Source organism: Rhinatrema bivittatum, chromosome 2 (genome assembly GCF_901001135.1).
Source record: "Rhinatrema bivittatum chromosome 2, aRhiBiv1.1, whole genome shotgun sequence".
Lineage (NCBI taxonomy): Eukaryota > Metazoa > Chordata > Amphibia > Gymnophiona > Rhinatrematidae > Rhinatrema > Rhinatrema bivittatum.
The window spans coordinates 570393614-570420788 of record NC_042616.1 but is presented as its reverse complement, the minus strand read 5'-3'; the positions used below and the strand labels follow the sequence as shown (position 1 = coordinate 570420788).

The following is a 27175-nucleotide window of genomic DNA, read 5'->3' as shown; positions in this document are numbered from 1 at the left end:
ACATACCCAGATCAGTCCAGACCAGTGGGTTATGCACGCCCACCAGCAGATGGAGTCAGAGAGCAAAGCTTCAAGGCACTGGTATCCCAAGTGTGCCACATGCAGCTCAACATTATTTCTATGACTCTAGCAGATAATGGTTGTGTATACCTGCAGCTCTGTGTGAGATGCATTTTTCTTGCTCCCTGAGGTGCTAGGTTCAGTTTCTGGGCCATCCCTCAGGTAGAGCCGGGCGAACGGGGGGATTGGTTACCCCTGGCGGTGCTAGCCCTTGTGATTCCTGGTCTCCTGATAGCCAGGGGACTGGCTCTCTCAGTGACTTGAAGGCTCCCCTCAGTGTCTACGGTACAGGGAAGTAGCCCCTTTGTGAATTTTTTTGTATTATTCTTAGCTTAGGTTTTATTTTTTTTTCTGTTACTAGAAGTTGTTTTTATTTTATTTTTTTTACATAAAAAAACCAACTCCCTGTTCACTGCGGCTCCCAGGGTAAATTCGTCTGCCCAGTGGTGCAGAGCCAGGCAGACCCCTGAAGAGGTGGGGAGAATGTTTCAGCCCTGGTAAGATCCTCAGAGGACATTTTTATGCTCCCTGCCTCATTTTTACCGCCAGATCTGGAGCTATTTTTACCAAGGTGGCCATTTTGGGTTTTTTTTTCTGATCTCCCACACAGCTCCCCAGCGTTCCTGGGGCCGATTTTCGCGGCGTATTTGGTGGGGGTCACTAGGGCTGGGTTGCAGCACCTGCTTTCTTCCGGGGGGGGGGGGGGAGAGTTATATGCCCCTTTTTGCAGGAGGAACATGGCAGAAACTCCTCTGGTGGAACCCTGTAAGGCTTGCGGGGTATGGTCAGCTTATTCAGACCCCCTGTCACTGTGCATGGACTGTGCACTGGGTGAGGAAGGGGCCTCAGACAAGAAGATCAAACCTAAAATGTCTGCACACAGGACAGGCTCGGTGGCTGGGTCTAATGGAAGGAGCCCAACCCCCGCTGCACACCCTGTGGAAAAGGTCTCCCAGGATGACCTCCCCACTGCGTGGACTCCGAGATCGGAGGAATTGAGAGACATGGACACTGGTTCTAGCAGTGACAAGTCGGGATTGGGGGGATTTTCACCGGAATTTGTGCTGCTCATGCAAGAAGCATTTCTGGCTCTGAAGCTCGTGAAGCGCAAAGCCCAGAATGGGAGCGTGGGAGTTCCCAAGCGTCCCCATGTGCGAACTGACGGACTTCCTTTCCGGGCAACTTTGGCTCGGGAGGATCTAGTGGGTGCAGTCGACCAGCAGGGGAACGACTCCAGTCTGCCCCTGATGGGACACCGCTGCAGATCAGGGTGAGGTCCCTCCAGATGTAGATATGGGCAACGACAATCAGGATCCGGTAGAACCTAGTGTGGAGGTGGACTACCCCTGCATAGTCCGGCTGTTTAACAGGGAGGACTTGCACCCCCTTATTTCCCAGGTGCTTGAGAAATTGGGGGTGAGTCCCTCGCTGGAAGATTCCGACAGCGAGGGAGTGAACCCAATCCTGGATGGTCTCTGGGGTCCACCTATTGCTTATCCCATCCCGAAGAAGATTCAAAAGCTCTTCAGCTGGGAGTGGGAATCCCCGGAGGTGGGGCTTAAGGTTGGCCAGGCGATGCAGAGACTCTACCTGCTAATGGAGGAACATTTAGAACGCCTCAGGGTACCTAAGGTGGATGCGGCTGTATCAGCGGTGACCAAAGGATGACCATTCCAGTGGCAGGAGCGGCTGCTCTCAGATGTGCAGGACCGCAAGCTGGAGCTGCATCTGAAGCTGGTGTTCAAAGTCTCGTCCTTAGGACTTCGGGCGGCGGTGTGTGCCAGCATGATGCAAAGAGCGTGTTTATGTTGGATTCAAAAACTGCAGGACCTATAGTCTTCTAGGACTGTCAGCTTCTCAGGGGGCTCGTCTGGAGGCGGCGGTAGCATATGTGGCGGATGCCTTATATGACTTTAGTGCATTCAGTGGCCCGGACTATGGTCTTTTCTGTGGCGGCTCGGCGACTTCTATGGCTCCGCAATTGGGCAGCGGATGCTTCCTCCAAGTCGCAACTATGCAGTCTGCCTTTTTGAGGGAAGTTGCTGTTTGGCGAGGATTTGGATCAGCTGATGAAATCTCTGGAGGATTCCAAGGGCAATAAACTGCTGGAAGATAGAAAGCGCTTCAGGAAATCATTCGGTCCTCGATCCCATTTTCGAGATTTCTGAAAAAGCAGGACGGGGAGTGTTTCCACTCTCTGGTTCCAGACAGACCTCTTCCGGTACACAATCCTTTCACGGCTCCAATCGTCCTGCCAGAGGTGGTTTTGGTCAGGGAACTGGAACTGGGAAGCCTGCCCAATGAAATCAGGCCCGCCCACTCCTTGGACGGGATGATGGGGAGCAGGTTGTCCCAATTTTACGAGGAGTGGGCCAGGATCACCTCTGATCGCTGGGTGTTGGAGGTGGAAAAAGGTTGCGCCTTAAAATTTTCTCAACCTCTCGTGATGCGTTTCCCGCAACAAGTGAGCCGCGGTAAAGACACTCTACAAATATTGCTGGCTCTGAAGACGATTGTTTTCAAATGGAAACACTTCGAACAGTCAACGCAGTGGTTCAAAAGGGAGAGTTCCTCACCTCCTTTGATCTCACAGAGGCTTATCTACACATCCTGATTCGCAGCGCTCACCAGAGATTCCTACGATTCAAGATCCTGGGTCAGCATTTTCAGTTCTGGGCACTGTCATTCGGACTGGCAACAGCCCCGCGCACGTTTACCAAGGTGATGGTCATGGTGGTGGCAACCCTCCGGAAGGAAGGTATAATGGTCCATCCTTACCTCGACAATTGGTTGATTCGAGCCAAGTCAGAAGAGGAAGGCGAGCGAATGGTTTGTCGTGTGATCCATTGTCTCCAGTCCCTAGGCTGGGTAATCAATGAAGCAAAAAGTCATCTGACTCCATCACAGTGTCTGGAGTGTTTGGGAGCTCGTTTCAATACCTTCCAGGGCAGGGTGTTTCTCACGAACGACAGGATGTACAAATTGCAGTAACAAGTGCGTCTCTTGTTACAGCTTCCAATCCCTAGAGTGTGGGATTACCCTCAAGTTCTGGGATTCATGGCTTCGACGTTGGAATTTGTGCCTTGGGCTTTCGCTCATCTGAGACTGTTGCAGAGAGATCTACTGTTGCGGAGTGACCCAGTGTCTGAGCAATACCAGTTGCCCCTGCCTTTGTTGCAGCAAATCAGGTCCAGCCTGCAATGGTGGCTGTCGGAAGATAACTTACAGAAGGGGATGCCCCTCAAAGTCTCAAAATGAGTGATTGTGACAACGGATGCGAGCCTTCAAGGCTGGGGAGCAGTGTACCTCGGTCATGCGGCGCAGGGAAACCTGGTCCTTACCTGAACAGTTGTGGTCTATCAATTGCCTAGAGTCAAGGGCAGTCTGGAAAGTGTTGTTGGCATTCCAGTCCCCGGTGCAGGGGAGAATGGTTCAAGTCTTCTCGGACAACGCCACCACGGTGGCATATCTCAATCACCAGGGAGGAATCATGAAGTCCGGCCGTGTCACAGGAAGCACACCTCCTCTTCGCTTGGACCGAGCTTCATATGGAAGGCATCGCGGCCCTCCCCCATGGCAGGACTGGACAGCGTGCAGGCAGACTTCCTCAGTCATCAACAGCTAGATCCCAGGGAGTGGGAACTATCCCGGGAGGGCTGGAATCGCATTTGTGGCCGATGGGGAGTTCCCCAACTGGGACCTCCTGGCAACCCGTGTCAACACCAAGATGTACCGGTTCTTCAGCCGAAAGAAGGAAATAATCGGGGCGGTAGGAGTAGACGCCCTAGTCTGCAAGTGGCCAACCGGAATCCTCCTGTATGCCTTTCCTCCATGGCCCCTGATCTGGCGCGTTCTCTGGTGCATAGAGGACCATCCCGGTTCGGAAATTCTGGTGGCTGCGATGGCAGTGATTTGTGGACCTGGTAAGGTTGGCGACAGACGGCCTACTACGCCTTGCTCATCTGCCAAACCACCTGCGACAAGGGCCCATTTTTTTCGGATCGGGAGGATCACTTCTCTTGCAGCCTGGTGTTTGAGAGGCAGCGGTTACTAATGAACAGTTATTTGGAACAGTTGATTTCCACCCTGCTTCAGTTCAGGCGGCCCTCAACGTCTATGGCAAACGCTCGAGCGTGGAAGATGTTTGCAGTCTGGTTTGACCAACAGGGTGTAGTGCCTTTGTCGGTGACCATTCCTCAGGTCTTGAGGTTTTTGCATCAGGGATTATCTAAAGGTTTGGCTTATAGTTCCCTGCATGTTCAGGTTTCAGCCCTGGGATGTCTCCTAGGGCGGGGAGGTGGCAGGCCTCTAGCCAGCCACTCTGACATTTTCCATTTCCTGAAAGGGGTGAAGCACCTTCGTCCTCTTCATAAGTTATGCCCGGAGTGGAATCTCAATCTGGTGTTGAGGGCGCTTTGTGATCCCCTTTTGAGCTTCTGGGACACGCTTCCTTAAAGGACCTCCCCTTGAAGACTGTGTTCTTGGTGGCCGTGTTCCACGAGGCGTAGTTCAGAATTGCAGGCTCTTTCCTGTAGGGATTCCTTCCTTCGCATCTCAGTTGATAGAATATCCCTACGCACGATCCCTTCCTTTTTTCCGAAAGTGGTGTCTGCCTTTCACGTTAATCAGTCCGTGGAGTTAGCCAGATTCCCTGATTGGGCTCGTGATCCCACTATGGGAAGAGATCTTCATCTGTTAGATGTCCGCCGGGTTCTCCTTCGGTATTTGAAGGTCACTAACTCTTTTCGAAAATCGGATCATCTTTTTGTGCTCTTTGGAGGTTCAAAGAAGGGTGAAACGGCATCTAAGGCATCCTTGGCTCGCTGGCTGAAGAAAACAATTTACTTGGCCTACTTCGGGAATGGTCACCGTGTCCTGATTGGTTTGAAAGCTCACACGAGGAGAGCGCAAGCGGCTTCTTGGGTGGAGTGTCCGTTGTCGCCTAAGGAGATTTGTAGAGTCGCAGTCTGATCTTCCCTGCATACCTTCACAAAGCATTATCGTCTGGATGTCAGGGATTTTGACCAAGTACTTTTTGGGGAGAGCGTCTTGCGAGCGGGTCTTTCGGATTTCCGCCTGGTGTAATGTGGCTTTGTACATCCCACTGGTCTGGACTGATCTGGGTATGTACAGGAAAGGAAAATTTGGTTCTTACCTGCTAACTTTCATTCCTGTAATACAGATCAGTCCATGATCCCGCCCGGGTGCTACTGCCGAAAGACTGATTTTCCTACCTGTTAGCTGCCATACATGAGGAATCTATTATAATGATTCTATAATATTTTGGTTTTTGTTATGAACCGTGGTTCAAACCTGATTTTCAAATATTTGGGTCGTTTGTTTTGGACTCTTGAGGGAGTTTTTTCCTGCTCGCCCTTGTTTCAGGAATTAGATGGTTTTTTTGTCAATTATACTTTGCTTTGGTATCGATAAATACTGATTAGCTGCAGGTGGCACACTTGGGATACCAGGGCCTCAAAGCTTTGCTCTCTGACTCCATCTGCTGGTGGGAGTGCATAACCCATTGGTCTGGACTGATCTGTGGTATAACAGGAACCAAAATTAGCAGGTATGAACCAATTTTCCTTTCTTGAATAACTAGGCTAGTGCTCTTTTCTGCATTGTATGGATCTTTTTTTTTTTCTGGGATGGGGGTTTTCTCTTTTGTAGGTCTTATCATTCCTTATCTTCTTATCCAGCCAGCTGCATAGCTAATACATTTTTTCCTAATTATGGTGCCTACCATTTTTGCAACAATCTGATGTACTTGTCAATACATAAATGCCATTATATAGTGTCTGTACACCAGGCCGTTCCTAACTTGTCGTGGTAACTACCACGACAAGTTAGGAAAGGCCTGGTCTCTTCAGTTTATCCACAACAAATACGCATATTAAATATTTAATTATACTGGAGACTTGGGATATGAAAATATCTGCATGTTCATTGTGGATATTCTGAAAATTCAACTGTCTGTAGGATTACCAGGACATATGTAAGAATCTCTGCTGTAGGTTTTTTTTTTCCCCATTTGTAAATCAAGTGCGATGATATGGTTTTGCTTAATGCTGCTTTAAAGCTCTCTACTGAGAGATCTGAGACTGCTTTGCCCGTGAGATAAAGATCTTAAATTTTCCTGAGGCTCTGGAAGACAGTTTCCTAATTTGTCTCGTGTATGATATGTTGGTATTTTTCGCAAGCAAGATAGAACTTTTTAATTTATTATTTTGACTGGTATGAAAATTAGACATTTTGTAACCATTTCAATTTTATTTTTTAGTGTAATAAAACTATTGAGCTGAGCACAACCATAGTTCGAGCCAGCCCAACTCCACCAGAAGAGCACACTTCAAAATACTCAGAAGAAAACCTTGCATGGCAAAATGTTGGACAAACATCAGAGGATACCAATTCAAGAAAAACAAGTCAAACAGGATCAGAATGTAAAATTCCTACTGGCAAAACTGATGAAATTTCACCTAATGAATTATTTAAAGAGCCTTCTCCAAAAGGAAACCAGTCTGAATCCAGTTTGAGTTCCTCATTTAAAGAGCAGAGGGACAGTATTAACGCTGTTTTACCAAGTAAATCAAGAATTTCCTGCCAGGCTTTGTCTATTAATACAGATACTCCTTTGGTATGGCAGGAATTCACAGACAAAGTCCCAAATCCAGGATTGTCACCCTTAAATATGTTGCCTGCAGATAGTGGGTTGGGTGTATGTGCTTCATTAACGGAGAGCATTCCTATAGATCAATATATTCCTATTTCAAGCTTCAAGTCCTTTAATGTTTCTGACATGCAACCAATACCTTCTGCAGTTCCTACACTCCTTACTGGCCGCTCACTTTCATCCACAGCATTTGCACAGCAATATTTAGGAACTGTATCTTCAGTCGGAACTGTTACTTTGCCTCAATATCAGGTTAATAGCTCTGCAGGTTATTGTGTTTCTCCTGGATTTCCTGGCTCTATGCAAGGAGGACATATTCAAAACTCTGTTACAATAGGAATTCCAGTAGGCTCGAATGTTCATTCTGGATTGAGTACATCATCAGTCTATAACACACATCCTTGTTCTGTAAATCATAATATTATGAATTCATATACTGGACATCATGGAACTGGTGGACTTCAGCATTGGGGAACAAGAATGACATCTGGTTTTGGTAAGTTTAGGCACATTTGTAAATGCAAATTAAGCAATTTTAACTCAGTTAATAAAATATAAATCCAGTTAAGAGAAGATCTCCATTCAAAACTGTTTTTGAAGAATGCTTATAAATAGTATTGTTAGGTCTAGAAGTAGTTGTTAAAAACTAATGCAGATTGACAACTGCTTTCATGATAATATGCTTCACGTTAAAAGACATATAAGTGCCCATTCAGTATGTTTGATTAAAACTTTGTACCCCTGCTTGTGTGCAACATCTTAATCTAAAATTTAGCACTTCACTTTCTATTACAGGGTAAGTGTGCATGAAATTAGTTTCCTTGCTAACCCAGATCGGATTCTGTCGGGGGAACTGTTTTCAGTATACTACATGATAGAGGACAGCTGGCATATTGGCACACTCCCAGAGCAAGTCCCAAAATAGATAAATTTCCTAGCGTGTAGCCAGATGGACTCAGAACAAGTGGGTATAGTGTGCTCGTGCTAGCAGTTGGAGACTGATCTGACGTCAGCACGGGTACATATACCCCCACAGGAAGTGAGGCAATTCAGTAATTTCAGTCTCCAAAGCAGTTTGGAGAGCCTGCACGCTCGCTGAGCGTGTTTTCCAATCTACTTTCTACTTGCTAAAATTCTACAGAACAACGAGCCCCGCACTCCTGCGGTGATACCCTCAGGTCCCTCCCCCAGTTGAGTTTCCCGGGGTGATTTCCGCGATCCCTCTGAGGTCTACGCCTCGGTCCGGTGGCCGAATCGCGGCAGGGACCTAGCCCCCGAGCGAGAAGGGCTTGGGTCGGGCTGAGAGGCGCCTCGGTCCCGGCGTGGACCTAGAGGCAGCGGGTGCATTTCCTCAAGCGCGGCGGTGAAGGTATTTCCCCTCTCCCCCCGCAGCCGGAGACCGCCCAGGTTCCAGCTGGGAAGCGCCGAGGATCAGGTAAGGCGTACATCTCTTACTTTTGGTCTCCGAGGTACGAGGATCGGCGGCGTTGCCTGTATGCGGCACGCCGCGGAGGTCGCCATTTTGTCGGCCTTGTTCAGGTATTGAGCCCATGCTAGGCGCCTGTATCTTATTGAGCGCATATTTGCTGACCGCTTCTTATTGAGCGCATATGGTATATCATTTAGCGTATATTGTATATCATTGAGCGTATATTGCTGACCGCATATTGTTGAGCGCATATTGTATTGAGTGTATACTGCTGACCGCATATTGTTGAGCGCATATTGTATTGAGCGTATATTGCTGACCGCATATTATTGAGCGCATATTGTATTGAGCGCATATTGTATTGAGCGTATATCGCTGACCGCATATTATTGGGCACATATTATATTGGGTGCATATTCTACAGCGCGCAATGGAACACTCGAGCGCCCCGGCGTCTCCTGCGGTGGCGCCTCCTGATTCCGGTGTGAAAGCTCTTGGCCTCTGCTCAGCATGCCAGCTTAGGGCCACGCACAGCGAGGAGCCAGACTCCCTTTGTGCCCAATGTGAGGAGGCCGTGGGAGCCTCGGGCCAGGACCAGTCTCAACCGAGGTTTGCTGACAGTTCCCCAGGGGCCACCCCGGATCTAGCGGGCAGTCTCGACCAACCTGGGATCCCAGGGGACCTAGTGCCCCGACGACTAGACAGCTTCCATTTCCTGGGTAGATCTCTTTAAGGGGATCCATGCCTTCGTACAGATGCAATCAGCTTCCTGTCCAGGCCCTACTGCTGCTCCAGCTGATCCTGCCCCTGGACCTTCGCGCCCTTATCGTGGGCACCCACCTCCGGGCAGTCCGGTTCAGGCGGACCCTGATGTTTCAGAGGACGAGTCCGAACCCCCCGAGGAGGGGGAACTTCCCTCGGGGATTGAGCCATATCAAACCATGAGGCGGTTCTTTCCCAAGGAAGATCTCTCCGACCTGGTATCTCAGTGCCTGGCGGAGTTGGCTATTACAGGCCCCAGCACTACGGCGCCATCTACGCAGAACCCTCTGCTGGAAAGTCTTTGTCCTACAGTCCGCCATTTTCCCTTCTTGCAAGCAGCACAGCAACTGATAGATTTGAAATGGGCTGCACCAGTGGCCTTATTCAAAGGGGGTCGGGCCCTGATGGGCATGTACCCCCTGAAACCGGCAATCAAGGAGATGCTGGCGTGCCCTCAGGTGGACGCCTTGGTTAGCGCGGTGGTGAAGCGCACTACCATTCCAGTTGAGGGGGGGCGGCCCTCAAGGAACCTCATGACCGGCGACTGGACGCCATCCTGAAACAGACTTTTGAGTTGGCAGCTCTATCTTTGCGAATCGCAACCTGCTGCACAGTGGTGACGCGTTCCTGTTTATCACAGGTCAGGAACAATGCTCCGGCAGCGGATATGGAGTCCGCTCTCTCGTTCCTCACGGATGCTGCATCCGACCTAGTCCGTACTACAGCCAAGGGGATCTCATTCTCTGTAGCTGCCAGGAGGCAGCTCTGGATACGGAATTGGTCAGCCGATGCTCCTTCAAAGACACGCCTCACCAGAATGCCCTTTAGGGGTTCTCTCCTGTTCGGCAGCGACCTTGATAAACTGGCCAGCACATGGGGCGCCTCTCCAGTACCTAGACTGCCAGAAGATAGGTTCAAAAGGAACCAGCGCGCCTTTCCAAGGCCCTCCAGAGGTAGAAGCTCCCAACGCTTCATTCCCTATAGGAGTCGCTACCAGGCACCTCGTCCTCAGGCCAGGAACCAGTCCTTTAGGACCAAGCAGCATAAGAGGGGAGCCGGCTCGGGTTCAGGGCCCGGCCGCGCCTCCCAATGAGAATCAGCTGATCCATCCGGGGGACGGAGCCATAGGGGGCAGGTTAACCCTCTTCTACCCCAGATGGGTCGAGATTACGTCGGACCAGTGGGTCCTCTCCATCATCCGAGAGGGCTATTATCTGGACTTCCATCACACCCCTCCAGACAGGTTTGTGGAGTCTGTGTCCAATCCACAACAAGGCAGCATTGGAAGCTACCCTAGCGAGGCTTCTGTTCTTGAAAGCCATAATCCCAGTACCTGCATGGGAAATGGATTCTGGACATTATTCCATTTATTTCATGGTACCCAAGAAAGAGGGCACTTTCCGGCCTGTACTGGACCTCAAGTCAGTCAACCGATACTTAAGGGTCTCGAGGTTTGGCATGGAAACTCTGCACTCAGTCAAGACCGCAGTACAGCCAGGAGAATTCCTCATGGCCTTAGACTTGTCAGAAGCCTACCTGCATATCCCGATCCATCCGGATCATCAGCGCTACCTACGCTTCAAGGTTCTGGGATGCCACTTCCAATTCCGGGCTTTGCCCTTCGGGCTAGCCACGGCGCCGCAGACCTTCACCAAAGTGATTGTAGTGGTTGCAGCGGCGCTCAGATGGGAAGGAATCCTTGTCCATCCCTACCTAGACGATTGGCTGATCAGGGCGAAATCCCGAGAGGAGAGCCATCGGGCAACCAACAGAGTGATCGCCCTTCTGGAAAGCCTGGGATGGGTAGTCAACCTGAGCAAGAGTTGCCTACAGCCTTCCCAATCACTGGAATACCTGGGAGTCCAGTTCGACACCCACGCAGACAAAGTCAGTCTCACCACCAAGAGAAGATTAAAACTCCAGACGCGTCTACGGTCCTTGATGGGAGCCAGCCGGCCCATAGCTTGGGATTATCTGCAGGTTCTCGGCCTCATGGCATCCACCCTGGAAGTGGTACCCTGGGCAAGGGCCCATATGAGACCTCTGCAACGCTCCCTGCTCTCTCGCTGGAGCCCTCGCTTCCGGATTACTCCGTACATCTACCTCTGCCAGCCAGAGTGCGGACCCAGTTACGGTGGTGGTTGCAGTCCAACCACACGAGCAGGGGGTCGAAGATGTCATCCCCCACATGGACTCTGCTCACCACAGATTCCAGCCTGAGCTGATGGGGAGCACACTGCGAAGAACTCACCGCACAAGGGCAGTGGAACAGAGAAGAGTGAGGGTGGAACATCAACCGTCTAGAGGCACGGGCAGTCCGGTTAGCCTGCCTGCAATTTGCTCACAGACTGCGGAACCGGGCAGTTAGCATGATGTCCGACAACGCCACCACGGTGGCATACATCAACCGTCAGGGCCGAACCAGAAGCAGACAGGTGTCCCTAGAGATAGCCCCGCTGATGGCTTGGGCAGAGGCGAATCTTAAGGACATCTCCGCCGTCCACATTGCCGGGAGGGACAACACCATGGCAGACTTCCTCAGCAGAGAAAGCTTAAATCCGGGGGAATGGCAGCTGTCGCCCGCAGCCTTCCAGATGATTGTGGATCACTGGGGGATTCCGGACATGGACTTACTGGCGCACAGGTCCAATGCCCAAGTACCCAGATACTTCAGCCGCAAGCGAGATCCGTTCTCTCACGGGATCGACGCCCTGGTTCAACCATGGCCTCCAGGGACCCTGCTATATGCTTTTCCTCCCTGGCCCCTGCTGGGCACCCTTATCCACAAGATTCAGAAGCACCGGGGCCTAGTTCTTCTAGTGGCACCAGACTGGCCAAGAAGACCCTGGTACGCGGACATTAGAAGACTACTGGCAGGGGAGCCCCTTCCCCTGCCTCCGCTCAGGGACCTGCTACATCAAGGTCCCATCCTTCACGAGGATCCAGCTCAATTCTCTCTTACGGTCTGGCCATTGAGAGGGCTAGACTGAAGAAAAGAGGTTGCTCGGAGCCGGTGATAGATACACTCCTCCGAGCTCGCAAGTTTTCCACATCCCTCACCTACATAAGGATCTGGAGAGTATTTGAAGCCTGGTGCGACACTCATGGCACCAATCCACATGCGACCACAATCCCTATTGTTCTGGATTTCCTGCAGGATGGGCTTCAGAAGGGTCTCTCCCTAAGCTCTATCAAAGTTCAGGTGGCTGCGCTGTCTTGCTACGGTCCCAGGAGGGATGGCAAGACCATTGCCACGCACCCAGATGTTTCCCGCTTCCTGAAAGGAGTCAAGCACATTCATCCGCCACTGAAGTGGCCAGTGCCCCTGTGGAACCTCAACATAGTTTTGGATTTCCTCGCGGGATCCACCTTCAGACCCCTCCGGGGCCTGTCTCTCCGTTCTCTCACTTTGAAGATGGTGTTCCTGCTGGCAGGTGTTCAGCACGTGGCATCTCGGAGCTACAAGTGCTGTCCTGCCGTGATCCCTTTCTTAGAATCACTCCAGAGGCTATCCATCTTTGTACGGTTCCATCCTTCTTGCCTAAGGTAGTCTCACAATTTCACCTCAACCAGACCATATCCTTGCCAACCACGGCGGGTCTGAAGAAATCAGAAGAAGGGCGTTTGCTACGCTATCTCGACATCGGCAGATTGCTGCCCCGATATCTGGAAATGACAGAAGCCGTACGAAAGACGGACCATCTGTTTGTCCTGCACAGCGGGAAGAAACAAGGAGAAGCGGCCTCTCGGCCCACCATCGCCCGCTGGATTAAAGAAGTTATCAGAGCGGCATACGTAGAGGCCGGGAAGTCACCACCTCTACAGGTCAAGGCTCATTCTACCAGAGCCCAAGCAGCATCTTGGGCAGAATCTAGGATGTTGTCGCCTGCAGAAATATGTAAAGCGGCGACATGGTCCTCCCTTCATACCTTCTCCAGGTTCTACCATCTGGATGTCCATGTCAGGGAGGACACAGCATTTGCGAGGGCAGTCCTACGCGGTCCTCAGGCAGCCTCCCGCCCAGTCCGGGAGTAAAGCTTTTGTACATCCTACTTGTTCTGAGTCCATCTGGCTACACGCTAGGAAATGTTGAGATAACTTACCTGATAATCTCGTTTTCCTTAGTGTAGACAGATGGACTCAGCATCCCGCCCGGCTGCCGGTATACATGGGTTGCACCTATTCAAGGTAAGCCTTATCACTTCTTACAAGAGAGCGTCCACTCTTCCAGGTGCCAATAAGCATAAAGCTTACTGAATGTGGGTAGCCATGGTAAAATTGCACAAGTGAACCTGTTTCATTTATGTTGGGCAACCTTTCATTTGGTAATAAGTCTTTTTAGCTATCTTAATGCTACATCTTTATGTAAAAATGTTATTGCAAGAAATTAATATAAATGGACCAGCACACCGTACATATATTCCTTTATGATCTGTGGCTAATACTCATCCTCCTGGTTACTTCAGCCTATAACTTTGGGGTCATCTCTGATGCTTCTCCTGTACCCACATCATTTCTTTCTCTATAACAATGCTAAAATCCATCCTTTCCATTAGGAGTGTGCTACCAAACTGCTTATCCAATCTTATTACCACCTACTTTGAATACTGTAGTTTTCTCCTAGGACAAGCAGGATGGTAGTCCTCACATATAGGTGATGACATCAGATGGAACCTGGCATGGCATAGAAAACTTTTGTCACTATCCGTGCGTCCAGGCGAGGTGCCCCTTCAGTCTTTCTCTTTCCTCAGTGCTGTAGCCTTGCGGTTTGTGGAGCTCTGCTTCATTTTTGCCTTTTGTGCTTAAAATTGGAATTTTTTCCTCAGTTACATCGATAGGTCCCACTTCACAGTCGGTGTCTCTCCTCTGTGTGGTAGGTAAAAATATTTTTTTCTCCTTTTTCGCGGTCAATTCCCAGCATCCCATGTCTTGGTGGCCCCCAGTCATCAACTGCGCGCCGGTTGTTTGTCATGGCATTGTCCGGCTTTCATCAGTACTCACGGACCATGTTCATCACGGATCCGCATGAGGTTTGCATTCTCTGCCTGGGGGCCTTGCATGGTCAGAGGGTGACAGCTTTGTGACCAGATGGCCCCCAAGGGCTGTTGTACACGACTCGATAAAATGATGAAACTTTTCAGTCCCAAAATGTCTGCTCCATCCACATCCTTGTCTGAGTCATTAACACCTGAGGATCGAGTGGAGCCTCTCGATATGATCCCCCTCACTATCCCTATGCCTACATCTTCAAAAGACTGAGAGGAATGGTGATTGGTAATTGGTCTTCCATGATCTCACCGGTTTTCAGGACTTCAGGATCCTCTACTACGTCAGCGCTGGGGAAAGACCAGGCCGAGCACTGTGGGAGATCCTGCAAGCATCGACAGCAGTTGCTGTTGGGCGCATAGCTCCGATTCCGGCCTGGTACCGATGGCTGCCGTACCGCCACCAAAGCGATCCCATAGTTCGAGGGCCCCATCCTCCAATAAACCCAGGAGTCCTAGGCGTTCCCCACCGATATCTGTGCCGGGCACCATGCCTCCTCGTCCCCTTCCGTCAGTCTTGGCCTCATGGGACTTTCAGGAGGCGTTGGATCACAGAGTGCAGAACACAGTGCTCCAAGCTGTGCAGAGCGTTGAGCCGCCTCGCCGTGTAGGTCCTGCAATGGCCTCAGTGAGGAAGAAGGCCCTTATGACCCACAGGGGGACGATTCTTTTGAGTCCAAAGTCTGATAACCCCCTGTCCGAGCCTTCCCCATCGGAAGATCTCTACTTTGCGGGGTTCATCAGGGCCATGCGTGACATAAGATGCTGGAGGTCCTCCAATTTGTCGATGCTTCTAAGGAGATAATGGCTGTTCCCATTCATGACATCTTTTAGGAGATTCTCCTTTGTATGAGGGAACATCTGATCTCAATTTCTCCAGTGAATAGGAAGGCGGATGCAACCTACTTGGTGCAGCAGGCCATAGGGTTTGAGAGGTGTCACCTCCCTCACCAGTCTGTGGTTGTGGAGTCTGCACTCAAGAAGGCTTAGCGCTCCCGCACTCATGCCTCTGCCCCTCTGGGACAAGAACATAGGTTGCTGCATGCTTTGGGTAGGAAGGTTTTTCAGGGTGTTATGCTCATTGCTTGTATCGCTTCCTACCAGTTGTACATGACCTAGTACCACCGAAACCTGTGGAAACAGGTCCAGGAGCTTTCAGAAAGCCTGCCACAACAGCAACAGGATTTGCTTTCTGCCATTGTCTGGAGGCCGAAAAAACAAGGTGAGATCCACCTTCGATGTCTTTGAGAAAGCAGCCTGGGTGGCCGCCATGGACATCAGTGCTCGTAGGATGGCCTGACTTCGAGCTTCTGACCTTCGTCCAGAGGTGCAGGAGAAGCTGGCTGACCTCCATTGCATGGGTGTCAATCTTTTTCGGGACAATTTCAGAGATACGGTGGTTCAATTGGACTACTATGAAACTGTCCAACAGCTCTCCACTAGTGCTTCAGATGCACCTTCCTCTGCCAGGAAGTCTTCCAGACCAAGTTCCAGGAAGTCCTTTTACAGGCAATGGAAGTTTTATGTCCCTGCTTCTTGGACTCGCACACCCCGTGCTAGCTCCAGGGACCGTTCCAATCAACAGTGGGCACCTAGGCCCCAGCAAGCCCCGGCTACAGGCTTTTGACTGATGCAAGGGAGCACAAGTTAGCTGGATGTACCTCTGGTGCTGGATCCCTCAGTGGGAGGCAGGCTTCTTGGCTTCCCCCACCACTGAGGTGCCATAACTTTGGATCAATGGGTGTTTACCATATTTCACCAGGGATAAAGTCTCAATTTCAGTAGAATTCCAGAGAGCTCTCCCCCATGTCCATCATGAGGTTCTTCTGGCCAGCAGGTTATACTTCAGACAGAACTCTCCACTGTTCTCACAGCAAGAGCGGAAGAAGCCTATTCCTCACACTCAGCAGGGCTGGGGGTTCTATTCAAGGTATTTCCTCATACCGAAGAGAACTGGAGGCTTGCACCCCATTCTTGACCTCAGGGCATTAAACAGATTTTTCACAAGAGAAAAGTTAAAAATGGTCTCTCTGGGCACTCTGATTCCCCTCCTGAAAAGAGGAGACTGGCTCTTCTCGCTCAATCTCAAGGACGCTTACGCTCACATTGCCATCTTCACTGGCCACAGAATGTACCTTCGCTATGTCATGGGGAAGGCTTTCTACTAGTATAGGGTGCTGCTTTTTGGCTTAGCCTCAGCCCCTCGTATCTTCAAATGCCTGGCGGTGGTAGCTGCCCATCTCAGGTACCGTGCGGTGTATGTCTTTCCATACCTTGACGTCTGGTCAAAAGCGTCTCACACACAGGGGTTGCTGGATGCTTTAGCCCTGACCATGCAGATGCTGCAGTCCTTGGTTTGCTATCAACTACCCAAAATCTCACCTCTGCCCATGTCCCCAGCTGGACTTCATAGGAGCCAGGCTGTACTTGGTGCAGGCGAAAGCATTTCTGCCCCACGATCGGGTTCTTAACCTCGCATTGTTGGCAACTGTCGTATGCAGCTGGTGGCATGTGAGTGCCCACGTTCTGCTTCGCTTGTTGCGCCACATTGAGGCTTCAGTCTTACCCTGCTCGCCCGCCTGTGTATGCGAAGGGCAAATGGACGTTGCGGTCGCAATGGCAGCAGGCATCCCAAGACCTCGAGGCCATTGTCTGTCACACACGCAAGGTCACTGGATTGCTCAGGAAGCTGTCTGTCAGATAAACCTCTTTGAGCTTTGGGCGATTCATTACACCCTCTGGGCATTCCAGTACTGGTTGTCACACAAGGAAGTCCTGATTTGGACGGACAACCAGGTCGCGATGAGGTATATCAGCAAGCGGGGAGGCTGTACAGATTTGTTCTTGTGCCCTTTTGCAGGGGATGTCGCTGCGAGCGATGTACCTGCCCGGGACACTGAACATGCTGGTGGACCGTCTGAGTTGCTCCTTTCAGTTGCACGAGTGGCCCCTGAATTCGGCGGTGGCGGCCTGGATTTTTCAGTGATGGGGAACCCTGGATGTGGACCTTTTCACCTCCTGGAACAACTGCAAGATGAGTAATTTTTGCTCCCTGGTCGAATGAGACGGTTGTCTGGCCTCTGACTCCTCCTCCCTCTCCTGTACACATATCCCCCTCTCCTGATTCTCTTGAAGATTCAACAGGACTGAGGGACCATGATACTCATGGTGCCCCACTGGCCCTGGCAGATATGTTTCCTTCTCCTTCAAGATCTGTCTATCAGGGATCCCATCTGCTGGGGACTGCGCCCAATTCGATAATTCAGAACCCCGGTGTGCTCTGCGCCATCCAAACCTCCAGGCGTTGGCCTTCCGGGCTGGATGTTGTGCTCCTTGTTCTACTGCCCCGGACCTCTCGGAAAATGACTCCCAGGTGCTGGTGGCTTCTAGAAAGCCTTCCACCAGGAAGTTTTACAGGTTAAAATGGAGAATATTCTCCATGTGGTTTGCGGGGCATTGCTTGGATCCATCCTCACAGGACAAGCAGGATAGTAGTTCTCACATATGGGTGACATTATCAGATTGGAGCCCAATCACGGAACACTTTTGTCAAAGTTTCCAGAACTTTGACTGGCACCTACTGGGCATTCCCAGCATAGCATCAACCCTGCAGCCAGCAGGGGTCCCCCTTCAGTCTTCTTTTTTCACGGAGCAGTAGCTACACGGGTTAAGGAGCTCTTCCTGACAGGAATTTTCCTCATGGAACTTTGTTAAAAAATTTCAAAACATCTAACCTCACGTGAGTCCCCTTATTGATTTCTTTGGTCCACGGTTTGAACGGTAAGTGTTTGCCCGTTTGCGGTCGATTCCCGTCGAGTTTATCTCTCGTGGCCTACCGGCCATTGACAGCACCGTGACTAAATTTTGTTGAAGCCATGGCGTCCGGTTTCTGTCCGTGCCCAGACTGCACTAGAACAATGTCCATCACTGACCATCACACAGTCTGTGTGATGTGCTTGGGGTCTGGCCACGATGTCCTTACTTGCACCAAATGTGCTCAAATGACACCAAAAGGTCATAAGGCTCGACTTGATAAGATGGGTCTTCTCTTTCAGCCAAAAACTCAGACTCCTTCGATAGCTTCGACATCGTCTGAACCAGTGCCGTCTGTGTTGCGCCAAAAAAAAAAAAAAAAGCATAATCTTTCCTAAGGGATATAAATCATAAATGTCCAAAACACGATATCACCTCAACGTAATTTTCAAGAATTATTTCTAATATTTTATGATGAGAAAAAAATCTCTAAAACGATAATGAACTCAATATGATATTCTATATCCACCATAACAGTGGAAAACATTTTTGGGAAAGATGAGGAAGGTTTCATACAACTTTATAACATCGTATCCAGCAATGTGTAATGTTTCTAATCATAAACCGACCTCCTCCAACCCGTGAACATTTTTATGTGTTTTTTAGCGTGATTAATTTAATGAAACAAAGCAACTTAAAAATATTTCTTTCTGGTCTGATTACAAGTCCTTTACCCCTTGCGGAGTTGATGTTCAACAAGTCCCAGCACAAATTAGAATGAACGCCGAAAAAGAGTTTTTCAGTTGAATTGAAAAATAACCAGTTGCTCTTTTATATCCAACAATTTCATTGATCACAAAAATAGTTCTTAATTCTTAATGAACGGCAAACAGATATTCATATGATTTTATAGAACTACCCAGTTCAACGCATTCTTGTCTGGAACTTTTTGTAGACTTTTTGTAAACAATTTACTTCATAAGTGCGATACTTCACATTTTTTTCAATAATGCACAATTCTCCATAAACGCCGGTACTAAATCTTTAAGATCTTATAAGGGGAATATTCCCATTACTTCTGTATACACGATCAGACTTTTGGCTCCATGTCCCTATCCCGACAAGGCCTCGTTTCGAATCGTGGATTCTTCATCAGGGGACAGTATTTTTCAATCCTCTGTTTGAAAACTTCGCGGCGTTTTCACCAACTTCCACTCGCCAAATACATGGTCGCCATTGTTGAATCTTGAGACCACAGGTAGCGTCTCTCTTTTTATTCACGCCAAGCTTCTTCAAATTCAACCAATCAATGAAGATCCCTATTGCAACGTCATCACGTCGATGATACGGAAGAACCTGATCTTACAATAAAGTGTTCCATTCCATTTCTTCATTTAATCCTTTCGGGGATTGCGTTCCCAGCGTGAAAATCCAGTAAGCTTCTCTTAAATCTAACAAATGTTTGCGGTCACCGCCACGAGGAGAAATAATTACATGATCAACAATAGTCCATTTTATTTGGGAAAATGAATGATTATACTGTACGCAATGGGAAACTTTCTGCGCAGTCAACACTTGCATTTGTACACGAGATTTATGCTCGTTCAATCTGGTTTTTATGCTGCGAATTGTTCTTCCAATATATACTTTGGGGCAACTGCAGATTAAAGCATATACTACATAACTAGAATTGCAATTAGTCTGAGTTCTTCTCTTAATCTTATAACCAGACACTGGATCTTGCCATTCTTGCCCCTCTATACATGTGTCACAATGGCTATAATGTTTACATTTAAAGTGACCAGTAATGTCATAGCTCGATGGTATAATTGAGTGAGCATGTACTAAATAATCTTTGATGTTATTGCCCCTGGACGTAACAATCAAAGGTGGTTCTTGAAATACATCGTGGATCCCCAAAATGTGCCAGTGTGTTCTGATCGATTTAGCAATAGCCTGAAATGCTGTTGTTTGTTTTAGAACACACACTAAATTGGGTTCTTGTTTTTTAGGTCTGTATTCCAACAGCGATGTTATAAAGTTGTATGAAACCTTCCTCATCTTTCCCAAAAAATGTTTCCACTGTTATGGTGGATATAGAATATCATATTGAGTTCATTATAATCGTCCATGTTGCGCCAGCACCGGAAATCTGCTGCTATCCGACTGGCCTCGACTCCACGGGTGTCGACTCCCCTCTGTTCCTCCTGGAAAAACACTGGGGGGAACATCGAGAAAAACATAGACACCGTCATCGTAAAGCTCAAGCCATCGATACGGCAAACTCTCGACATTGAAGTCGTCTGAGCCTCTGACCAAGAAGCCCCATACAGAAAAGGCTTCATCCTCTCCTGTCTCTGGATCACAGATGCGTTCCCCACCTGGACAGGTGCTGGGATCCATGATTCCACCTTCACCGGTGGACCCTCCGGCTATGCCAGTGCTACCTCCCACTCCTGAACCTGGTATTCATGCCCCAGGTTTACATGAGGAATTGATCAGTTGATCCAAGAGGCCATTGGCAAAGCACTCCAGGACTTCCATCGAAACCGGTACCAGTTCCTCCTCTGGTCACCGATCCAATGACCATGGTGCTGACACCGCTATTGGCTAGAATGGACGAGTTAATCGGTGCCCTTCTACCGGTGGATCCAAGGGAACTGAGGGACCCGACTCCTTCCTCGCTAATTCTCTCGTCATCGGAGGAATATGAAGAAACACCGCTTTTCATTCCACCATAGGGAGTGCCGCCACTGAAACATCCATCGGTGCCTCCATAGATGTCTCCCTCGACGCTAGCCATACCGGCATCAATGCTCTCATGTCTCCATAGATGCCTTCTATTCCTCCTTCGGAATAACCCCGTTACTTCCTTCTGAAGAACATTTGGGAGCTGGTGATGACCCTTATAATCCTTGGACAGATGATTCGTCCCAGGATTCTAATCTACCTTCCCAGCCCTCCCCTCCTGATGAAAGGAAATATTCTCCCCCAGAGGGACCTATCCTTTATTAATTTTAAGAACATAAGAAAATGCCATACTGGGTCAGACCAAAGGTCCATCAAGCCCAGCATCCTGTTTCCAACAGTGGCCAATCCAGGCCAGAAGAACCTGGCAAGTACCCAAAAACTAAGTCTATTCCATGTTACCATTGCTAATGGCAGTGGCTATTCTCTAAGTGAACTTAATAGCAGGTAATGGACTTCTCCTCCAAGAACTTATCCAATCCTTTTTTAAACACAGCTATACTAACTGCACGAACCACATTCTCTGGCAACAAATTCCAGAGTTTAATTGTGCGTTGAGTAAAAAAGAACTTTCTCCGATTAGTTTTAAATGTGCCCCATGCTAACTTCATGGAGTGCCCCCTAGTCTTTCTACTATCTGAAAGAGTAAATAACCGATTCACATCTACCCGTTCTAGACCTCTCATGATTTTAAACACCTCTATCATATCCCCCCTCAGTCGTCTCTTCTCCAAGCTGAAAAGGTCTAACCTCTTTAGTCTTTCCTCATAGGGGAGTTGTTCCATTCCCCTTATCATTTTGGTAGCCCTTCTCTGTACCTTCTCCATCGCAATTATATCTTTTTTGAGATGCGGCGACCAGAATTGAACACAGTATTCAAGGTGCGGTCTCACCATGGAGCGATACAGAGGCATTATGACATTTTCTGTTTTATTCATCATTCCTTTTCTAATAATTCCCAACATTCTGTTTGCTTTTTTGACTGCCGCAGCACACTGCACCGACGATTTCAATGTGTTATCCACTATGACACCTAGATCTCTTTCTTGGGTTGTAGCACCTAATATGGAACCCAACATTGTGTAATTATAGCATGGGTTATTTTTCCCTATATGCATCACCTTGCACTTATCCACATTAAATTTCATCTGCCATTTGGATGCCCAATTTTCCAGTCCCACAAGGTCTTCCTGCAATTTATCACAATCTGCTTGTGATTTAACTACTCTGAACAATTTTGTGTCATCTGCAAATTTGATTCTCACTCGTCGTATTTCTTTCCAGATCATTTATAAATATATTGAACAGTAAGGGTCCCAATACAGATCCCTGAGGCACTCCACTGTCCACTCCCTTCCACTGAGAAAATTGCCCATTCAATCCTACTCTCTGTTTCCTGTCTTTTAGCCAGTTTGCAATCTACGAAAGGACATTGCCACCTATCCCATGACTTTTTACTTTTCCTAGAAGCCTCTCATGAGGAACTTTGTCAAACGCCTTCTGAAAATCCAAGTATACTATATCTACCGGTTCACCTTTATCCACATGTTTATTAACTCCTTCAAAAAAGTGAAGCAGATTGTGAGGCAAGACTTGCCCTGGGTAAAGCCATGCTGACTTTGTTCCATTAAACCATGTCTTTCTATATGTTCTGTGATTTTGATGTTTAGAACACTTTCCACTATTTTTCCTGGCACTGAAGTCAGGCTAACCGGTCTGTAGTTTCCCGGATAGCCCCTGGAGCCCTTTTTAAATATTGGGGTTACATTTGCTATCCTCCAGTCTTCAGGTACAATGGATGATTGTAATGATAAGTTACAAATTTTTACTAATAGGTCTGAAATTTCATTTTTTAGTTCCTTCAGAACTCTGGGGTGTATACCATCCGGTCCAGGTGATTTACTACTCTTCAGTTTGTCAATCAGGCCTACCACATCTTCTAGGTTCACCGTGATTTGATTCAGTCCATCTGAATCATTACCCATGAAAACCTTCTCCATTACGGGTACCTCCCCAACATCCTCTTCAGTAAACACCGAAGCAAAGAAATCATTTAATCTTTCCGCGATGGCCTTATCTTCTCTAAGTGCCCCTTTAACCCCTCGATCATCTAACGGTCCAACTGACTCCCTCACAGGCTTTCTGCTTCGGATATATTTTAAAAAGTTTTTACTGTGAGTTTTTGCCTCTACAGCCAACTTCTTTTCAAATTCTCTCTTAGCCTGTCTTTTGTAAAGGAGATGTCTGAAACAGTCCTTTTCTAGCTTCAGACAGAAGAGGACTCTAGACACCAGATGCTAGAGCTTCTACAATTTCTCGATGCTCCAAGGAAATCATGTCCATCCCTATTCATAACATCCTTTTGGACCTTTTGAAGAGAAACTGGGAGCACCCTGGCTCGGTGGCACCTGTTAACCGAAAAGCAGATGCCACCTACGTAGTTAAGTTAGCCCGTGCCTTTCAAAGAACTCAATTGGATCATCACTTGGTTGTAAACTCAACCCAGAAGAGGGCCAGATGCTCCAAAACCTCATTCATCCATTCCCCCAGGGAAAGATCAGAAGTTTCTGGATGCATGTGGAAGACAGGTATTCCATGGATCAATGCTCATCTCTCGCATTGCATCCTACCAACTCTACATGACCCGAAGTAATAGGGCCTTGTTCATGAAGATTGAAGACTTTGCTGAGGCCTTACCCTCTGCAGTTCCAGGACCAACTTCATGCCCTAGCAGAAAAGGGCTTAGATGCTGGCACCTTCGGAGTCAGGCTCAAAACGTCTATCGGGGTACATGTCAGTGCGATAGCCGGCTTCCTTAACCGTGTGGGGGATGTACCCATTTCAGTACAACCCCTTGTCACACACTTTTTGAAGGGCTTGTTTCACCTTAAACCTCCACTGCGCCCTCCGGCCCCTTCTTGGGACATCAACATGGTTTTGGGAAGGCTCATGAAACCTCCATTTGAGCCTCTCCAATCCTGTGATCTCTGCTATCTCACTTGGAAAGTGATTTTTCTTTTGGCGATCACATCGGCTTGCAGAGTTAGTGAGTTACAGGCCTTAGTCACTTACCCGCCTTACACTAAACTTCTGCATGATAGGGTAGTACTCCGCATTCACCCTATGTTTTTGCCTAAGGTAAAACTATACTAAAACTCCTCCACTGGCTGCCTATTAAGCAAAGGATTCTCTATAAAGTATACACAGCAATTCATAAATCTATTTACAATATATCCCCACTCCACTTAAGCACCCAACTACGTTTTCACTCTTCAACTAGACCTATCAGAGGAGCTTATAAAGGCACACTCTATGTTCCTTCAACAATATCCTTACATCAGAAACGTACCATTTCTTTAGCAGGACCTGTCCAATGGAACATGCTCCCACCAGACATCCGCCTTGAGATCTGCTTTGCTTCCTTCAAAAAGAAAATTAAAACCTGGCTCTTTAGCCAAGCTTTTCCAGAACTTTGATTATTTTTACCTCCAGCTATCAAGATTTTCTCACCATCGCAATCCCTTTTGCAGATCACATTTATCTTAGACAATTACGCCTTATTTTATGATTTGATTTCTCAGAGACTTTGCAAGTTTATCAGTGTTATTATTCGAATCTGTTTTCCATGTTTTCCAAGTTCTATAACCTTGTTATATGTACCGCCTCTTGGCATAATTTTTATGTTTCAATGTAAACCGATGTGATCTGTATTTTAATACAGGAACACCGGTATATAAAAATCTAAAAATAAAATAAATAAATAAGGTAGTATCGGAGTTTCACATCAATCAATCCATTATACTACCCACCTTCTTTCCCAGGCCCCACTGAAACCCAGGAGAACGGGCTGTGCATACCCTTGACTGTAAACGTGCTTTAGCAATTTATCTACACCATACAGCTGCCCACAGGAAAGGCACCTAATTGTTTCCTTTGATCCCATCAAATAGCGTAAACCTGTGGGTAAGCAGACTCTCTCCTCCTGGTTAGCGGACTGTATTTCCTTTTGTTATCAACAGGCAGGCATTCAGCTTCAAGACCATGTTAAAGCACACTCTGTCAGGGCCTTGGGAACATTAGTAGCGCACCTACGCTCGGTGCCGCTTGCTGGTAACGCTGCTACTTGGAGTTCTCTCCACACCTTCGCAGCCCATTATTGTTTAGACAAGGCTGGCAGACAAGATTCCATCTTCGGCCAGTCTGTGCTACGCAACTTATTTGCGAACTGAGATACCAACATCCTTCCGCCAGCCCGGTAGGGTTCAGGATGCCGTCTACCAAATTTCACCCCAGTTCTTGTGCCTGTTGCACGTCTTTGGGTGCATTTGCTCGGGCATCCTCAGCTCGGTACTCACCCATATGTGAGTACTACCATCCTGCTTGTCCTGTGAGAAAGTTGCTTACCTGTAACAGGTGTTCTCACAGGATAGCAGGATGTTAGTCCTCACGAAACCTGCCCGCCACCCCGCGGAGTTGGGTTCGCTTACGATTTATTATTTTATTTTTCACATGTACTTTGACTATAAGACGAGACTGAAGGGGGACACCTGTTGGCTGCAGGGTTAATGCTATGCTGGGCATGCCCAGTGGGCGCTATTCAAAGATCTGGAAACTTTGACAAATTGTTCCGTGATTGGGCTCCATCCTGATGATGTCATCCATATGTGAGGACTAACATCCTGCTGTCCTGTGAGAACACCTTTTACAGGTAAGCAACTCTGCTTTCTCCTTGAACAGCAAGATGTTAATCATCAGGAAACATGCCTGCCGCCCCACAAAGTTTGGTTCTCCTTTCATTTTATTTTTTCGCTCATATTTTATCTATGTTACAAGACTGAAGGGGGACCTCGCATGGATGCAGGCATAGTGGCATGCTGGGTATGCTCAGTGTGCCAGTCAGTTTTCCTTGCCGGGCTACATCTGATGATGTCGCCCGTATGTGAGGACTAACATCTTTCTGTCCTAGGAGAATACCTGTTACAGGTAAGCAACTGCGCTTTCTCTTCACAGGCCTCTCGCTGACCCATCTTTACCTACAATCTATTTAAAATTTATTTGCATGACTTCTCTATCTTCACTGTTGCTATGACCATGTATTCCCTCTTCTCAAGTCGCTACACTGACTCCGTCTGCTTCCACCTACAGTTCATTCTTACCTATAAATGCATACCATATCCTGCTAGACCAGTCCAGACATGTGAGTTATACCATCTTGTCAGCAGATGGAAACAGAACCCCAACTTTTCAGTGACAACATTACTGTAAGGAGTAGTCCTGCCCATGCAATTGCTAGTGTTCTTCATCTACGGCAGATGGTGGTATGTTTGAACTGGTGCAGCAAGATTTCTAGAAGCAGTTTTTTGGTCCACACCAAGAGCATCATTCTTCAGGCTGCTTCCCCTGGGACCAAGTTCTTAAGCTCCTAAGGCAAAAATGCGGTGGCTTATTCCCCTGATTGAGGAATTCCTTTGATCAGGCTCTCAAGGTTGTGTGCCTGGTTGAGCCAAGGGAAGCAGAAGAGTCCTTTCAGCAGCTTGGAATTTTGACCCTGTCTGTGCAGTCCCCAGCTCTCGGATGGCTTCACAGGAAGGGGATTTGGTTCTCCTGCTTAAGTGAGTCTCTTCTTGTGAGGCAGCCATTCTATGGTGGAGACTATCTTGGCAGTATGGCTGAGTTTAGTCAGCATCGTGGGGAGTATGGAAGCTGTTGCAGTGGATCTGAATCTTCACTTTAAATATAACTTCTGACATGGGTATTTGCCTTAATTCATCCTCCTCAATAAAAACTGAAGCAAAAAAATAATTTAATCTGTCCTTGTTCTCTATTAATGCATATTTTACATTTCAATCTAATAGTCCAACTGACTCCCTTCACAGGCTTTTTGCTTTGAATGTACCTGAAAACGTTTTTATGAATTTTTGCTTCTTCAGAAAACATCTTTTCGAATCCTTCCTTAAATACCTACACTACCTGAATGTAACTCGCCTTGAGCTACAATGAAAAGGCATGAGCTAAATACACAAAATAAAAAGATCAATGCTTTGCTTCTAACTTGCCAGTGCTTCTGTGGTTTGCTGTTTTCATTTGGATCCTTTTCCATTTTTTGAAGGATTTTTTTTGCTATAATAGTCTCTCTCATCTCACCTTTAATTCATACCAGCAATCATTTGGCTTTTTTTCACCTTTCTAATGTGTGGAATATATTCTAGGCTTCCAAGATGGTATTCCTGAATAGCATCCATATTTCTTGTAAAGTTTTAACCTTTCAAGTTAGCCCTTTTTTTTTTTTTCCCAACCATTTTTTTTTATTTTCTCATAATTTCCATTTTAAAAATGTAATATCGCAGTAGATTTCCTTAATGTCTTCCCTCTAGTTATCAAGTCACATTTGAACATATCATGATCACTATTGCCAAGTGGCCCTAACACCATTACCTCTTTCACCCAATCATGTGTTTCCACAAAGGGTTAGGTCTAAAATAGCTCTCCGTCTTGTCTGTTCTTGTAGCATCTGCTCCATGAAAGTCATTTATTTCATCTAGAAATGTAAACTCCTTAGCATGTCCTGATGTGACATTTAACTAGTCAATACTGGGGTTATTGAAATCACTCATTATTACCGTGTTGCTAAGTTTGTTAGCTTCTCTAATTTCTGTTAGCATTTCATTGTCTGGTCATTCTGCTCAGGTGAACGGTAATACTTCC

At 47.7% G+C, this 27175-nt stretch overlaps 1 protein-coding gene across 3 annotated transcripts in view; it reads left to right on the top strand.

Moving 5' to 3' along the window:
- The window catches only part of CEP192 (centrosomal protein 192), a 1292743-nt gene that overhangs the window by 519912 nt on the left and 745656 nt on the right, over positions 1-27175 (top strand). For all 3 annotated transcript variants that reach the window (XM_029590939.1, XM_029590938.1, XM_029590940.1), the window contains one exon: positions 6341-7229. In XM_029590939.1, the coding sequence (XP_029446799.1) occupies positions 6341-7229 (889 nt within the window). The remainder of the gene's footprint in view (positions 1-6340; positions 7230-27175) is intronic.